The sequence below is a fragment of the Lathyrus oleraceus genome, chromosome 4 (assembly GCF_024323335.1).
Source record: "Lathyrus oleraceus cultivar Zhongwan6 chromosome 4, CAAS_Psat_ZW6_1.0, whole genome shotgun sequence".
NCBI lineage: Eukaryota > Viridiplantae > Streptophyta > Magnoliopsida > Fabales > Fabaceae > Lathyrus > Lathyrus oleraceus.
The window spans coordinates 377835148-377839156 of NC_066582.1; the positions used below are offsets into that span (position 1 = coordinate 377835148).

The window sequence follows — 4009 nt, forward strand, 5'->3', positions numbered from 1 at the left end:
GAAATTACTACTTGTCACTTAATTTTTTTAAAAGAAAATCATGATAAAACAACTTCGAACAATTTTTGGTGTGCATCCGTCAATAGGGTGTCGCGTTGTTGGGCCACTTCAGAGATAACATAACATATAACATTACATTACACGAGAAACAAAAGTTGTCTCTTTTCAACTTCAAACTACTCGTAGCTTCCAAACTCAACTTTCGTTTTTCGTTAACTGGTACTATTCCTATCCTATGCTATCTTCTTCATTTCATTTTTAATCTTTTATTTTGTTCCATTTTCGACTCTTTCACTGCGCATGAAGCTATTTTTGTGACTTGTTTCATATCTGCACACCATGTGTTTGTTTATTGGTCTAAGTTGTTTACATGCTGTAATTACGCTTTTAAACTGATTAAAAAGTATAAAATTGGTGGAGAGTTTTTTTTGTTATTGTTGGACAGTGCAAAAGGAGGATTTAGGATTTGTGACATTTTCATTTTGAGTTTATATCAGACCCTGTTGGGCTATTAAGTTTATGGTAATTGGTTTTCTACTTTTCTTAATTATAATCTATGGAACTATGGTACAGACACTAGACATAGCCTAGGTTGTCAATAGCACGCTTTAGCACTATAGAAGAACCGGAATAACATAGCTGTGGTAGAGTTCGCCGGGATGCTATTGGTCCACGAACCGCCGTCTACAATAGCAGATGTAGCAGCCGCTAATTGCAGCCCCAAACCTCTATCGCAGCCGCTGTTGCGTCCACTATTTGAATTTTTGTGGATAAATTCTTCAATTTTTTTTTAAACTGTTGTCTCTTTCCTAAGGCTATACATTGCAATCCGAACCCTTTGAAGAGTAATGTTATGTTCTTGCTCACAAATAATTGTTCTACTCATCTATCTTCTTTTAGTTCTGTTTTGTTTTATTCTCCTTCTCTTATTAAGTTTTATTACTATATACTTTAAGTTCTTTAACTGTAAGTATGATGGCCTTTTTAATTTTGTGTATTAGTCTTTTTTAGGTATTTGTGTTCACTTTGTACACTTGTTTTTAAACGGCTATTCTGCTATAGCATTTTAAGTGTTCTGTGATACGCAACACTATCCGAGATTAACAACAAAGGACACAACATTGATACATGGACACCAAGAAAATTTAATAAAATGGAAATGATTGAATGTATAATAAGTGTCAATCCGACACGCGCCAATAGACCAGTCAGTACCTTGTTTATCTTAGGATGTGGAAACTTGATACTGAGCAGTCATTTTGCATTTTATGTTCTGATATTTGTTTTGTGGATGTTTGTTTTATTCATGCCTATAAATAATGTTGTTTACAGAATGAATGATACTGGGTTTTAATGTTATTAAGGTTGTTGCTGGCTAACCTGGAACAGGGGGAACATCAAAATTAATACATGTCCGATTCCATTGCCTCTCCCGTGGGTTCGATCTATTGATTATGATTTATGAGTAACTCAATGTGTGGAAGGATATGAGCCTGATTTCTCCAGGTGCATCTTTGGTTTAGTGACTTACTTGCAGCCAGTGGTAAAGTTTTATGTGATTTTATCTCAAGCAGTGATGGAAGCAGCAAAAGTTTTTTCACACTCCAAACTTGTACCTTTTGGTTTCTCTATTGTGAGCAACAATGTCTCTCTGAGACCTTTCAGCAAACAAGTTCATGCTGATGTGGTTAATAATAGTAATCAACTCCACCCAAGACCTAAGCGCATGACTTTTCAATTGAATTGCAGTTGCAGCTATGGAAAACCGTTTTCCTCCTTACTTAAACCAGTAAGAAAAAGAGCTGTTTTGTTCCCTCTTCCCAGATGCTCAATTTCCAATGAAGCCAGCACAGATTCTAGTAATCCAGTCCTAAAGTACTTCAAAAACATATCATTTGATTCGATAAAAGCTACCGTTCTGCAGTTGACTCCGATCGACATAGTAAAGTTGACGGCGATACTGTCAGTCATAACTACAGCCACAAAATGGACTATTAATATGCTCTTAAATCCTTTCTTCTGGATGTATTTTAGCTGGACTTGGATGTACTGGCCATGGTTGGTGGCCGTAGTGCTTGCAGCTTATGGGTTATATTGCTTTCGGAAACATGTGCTTGGTGAGGCAAACATATTTGAGCAATTGGCGATTGTTACATCAGCTTTTACTTGGCTCACCCTTGTTCCACCAGCTTATTTCAATGGCTACCTTGAAGGCTGGCCTTTGGTTTTCTTTTTTGTATATCATTACTTCTTTTTCTTTAATGTTAGTGTACGGAAGCGGTTGTACGGAGATTATTATGCTCGGCGTCATGACCCTAAATGGGATGTGAACTTGCCAATGTTGTCTCGCCTTTTGTTCAGTGCAGGAATCATGGTTGGCCATTGGCTTGCAGCATTTGAAGGCCCAGAGCTTAGCCTCATACCTGGTGGGTGGAGCAATCTTGGAATATGGGGTTTGATTATTGCAACTCTACTGTTTCATTATAATGCCACATTATATCTTGCTAAGTACTCAGAGAATGTGGTGGTTCCAATTTCTGTTGTGCAATTTGGACCTTATCGCTGGTTGCGCCATCCAGTATATTCATCAACAGCGCTTTTGTTTGTGACATATTGTGTTGCACTTCGAGCACCGCTGAGTCTGCTATTCATTGTAGCTATTTGTTTGTTGTATTATAAGCAAAAGGCAGATATGGAGGAAGCTTTGATGGTTGAGTCTTTTGGCCAGAGATACACCGAATATGCAAGTAAAGTTAAGTACAAGTTTATTCCTTTTATCTATTAGTCTGTCTCCAGAATTGTAGTTGTCAATTTTCAAAATCTCATTAGAATCTCTGGTTTAGGCAAAAAGATGTTGTAACTTAATAAAGTTAAAATAGTGTACGCTTTGTTTACTCTTTATATTGTAATCTTTAGTGTGTTGAACTTGACCTTAATACTACGGTCCTAGTGCACTTGTGGTGAATTTATTGATGTATTTTTCAATGTTTGATTTTCATTGTTTAACTTTGTTTCTTTCCATTTTCTGTTTCATACTTAGATAGTTTACCATGTCTTTGTCATGCATTTGAAACATTAGTTAGTTTTTTTTTTCCAAGCATTTGAAACATTAGTTAGTTTTTTTTTTCCAAGCATTTGAAACATTAGTTAGTTTTCTTTTCCAAGCATTTGAAACATTATCTTGGTTATTACTTCCTTTATTTTCTGTATATCTGTTAAGGTTGTTTTACACAAAATATGCATCACACAATTTATAAGAACAGTTTTTTCTTCTCTATGACTACTTTCTGTCTCCTGATTTACATGGAACTTGGTTGCCCTTAACGATATTCGCAACTAAAACCCCATAATTAGCAGAGTTATTAATCCTGGATAGTGGGGCGGAGCGGCCCACCTCAAAATTGAGATAGTGGGATAGTGGTTAGCGGGATAATTTTTTGGACTAATTATATGAATAATCTAAAAAAAACAATGATAAGAAAGAAAAAAACAACTTGAAAACGAATAGAAACACAATGAATAGAGAAGAATAGGATAAAAAGCAAAATAGAAAAGGAGAAAACAGAAGAAAGAAGAAACGCGATGGAGAAAGGTGAAAAAACACGAATGAAAGGAGAAAACACGAACGACTATAATAAATTCTCTAATTTAAAAACTTTTTAAGTGTTAAAAGTTCTTTTTACACTAAAAAAAAGTCCTGAAAGCAGAAAACCGCTCCAAGCCGGAAAGCGCTCTGCTCTCGCAATCCGCTATCCCAATTTTTTCAGTCACTATCCAAAACTGGGATACGCACCGCTCCTCTGCAGCGGAGGGTTGCCGCACTAGGAGAGAATCCCGGAATAACGCCTTCGGTCACTATCCAAAACTGTGTATATCAATGCAGATATGCACTTTAAAGGAATGAACACCTATAGATTGTAAATAGGAGGTAAGGGGAAAATAATACAGATTCAATATAATACTTAATCCCGCATTTAAATCAACTCATTTATGAATATTAGATATAAAG

General features: G+C 36.0%; 1 protein-coding gene across 2 annotated transcripts; it reads left to right on the top strand.

Annotated features, from left to right (window-relative positions):
- The first annotated feature begins 50 nt into the window (after positions 1 to 50).
- Positions 51 to 3006, top strand: LOC127075541 (uncharacterized). 2 transcript variants are annotated; one of them, XM_051017007.1, is made up of 2 exons: positions 51 to 219; positions 1365 to 3006. In XM_051017007.1, the coding sequence occupies exon 2, from the start codon at positions 1577 to 1579 to the stop codon at positions 2783 to 2785; it is 1209 nt and encodes a 402-aa protein (XP_050872964.1). In that variant the 5' UTR covers positions 51 to 219; positions 1365 to 1576; the 3' UTR covers positions 2786 to 3006. The 2 variants fall into 2 exon arrangements, with proteins under 2 accessions (XP_050872964.1, XP_050872965.1); XM_051017008.1 differs by having other exon boundaries at positions 57 to 219; positions 1390 to 3006.
- Positions 3007 to 4009: the final 1003 nt, after the last annotated feature.

What these genes read in the sequence shown, in the direction of transcription:
- LOC127075541 (XM_051017007.1), top strand. Translation starts at nt 1,577, where the DNA reads ATGGAAGCAGCAAAAGTTTTTTCACACTCCAAACTTGTACCTTTTGGT.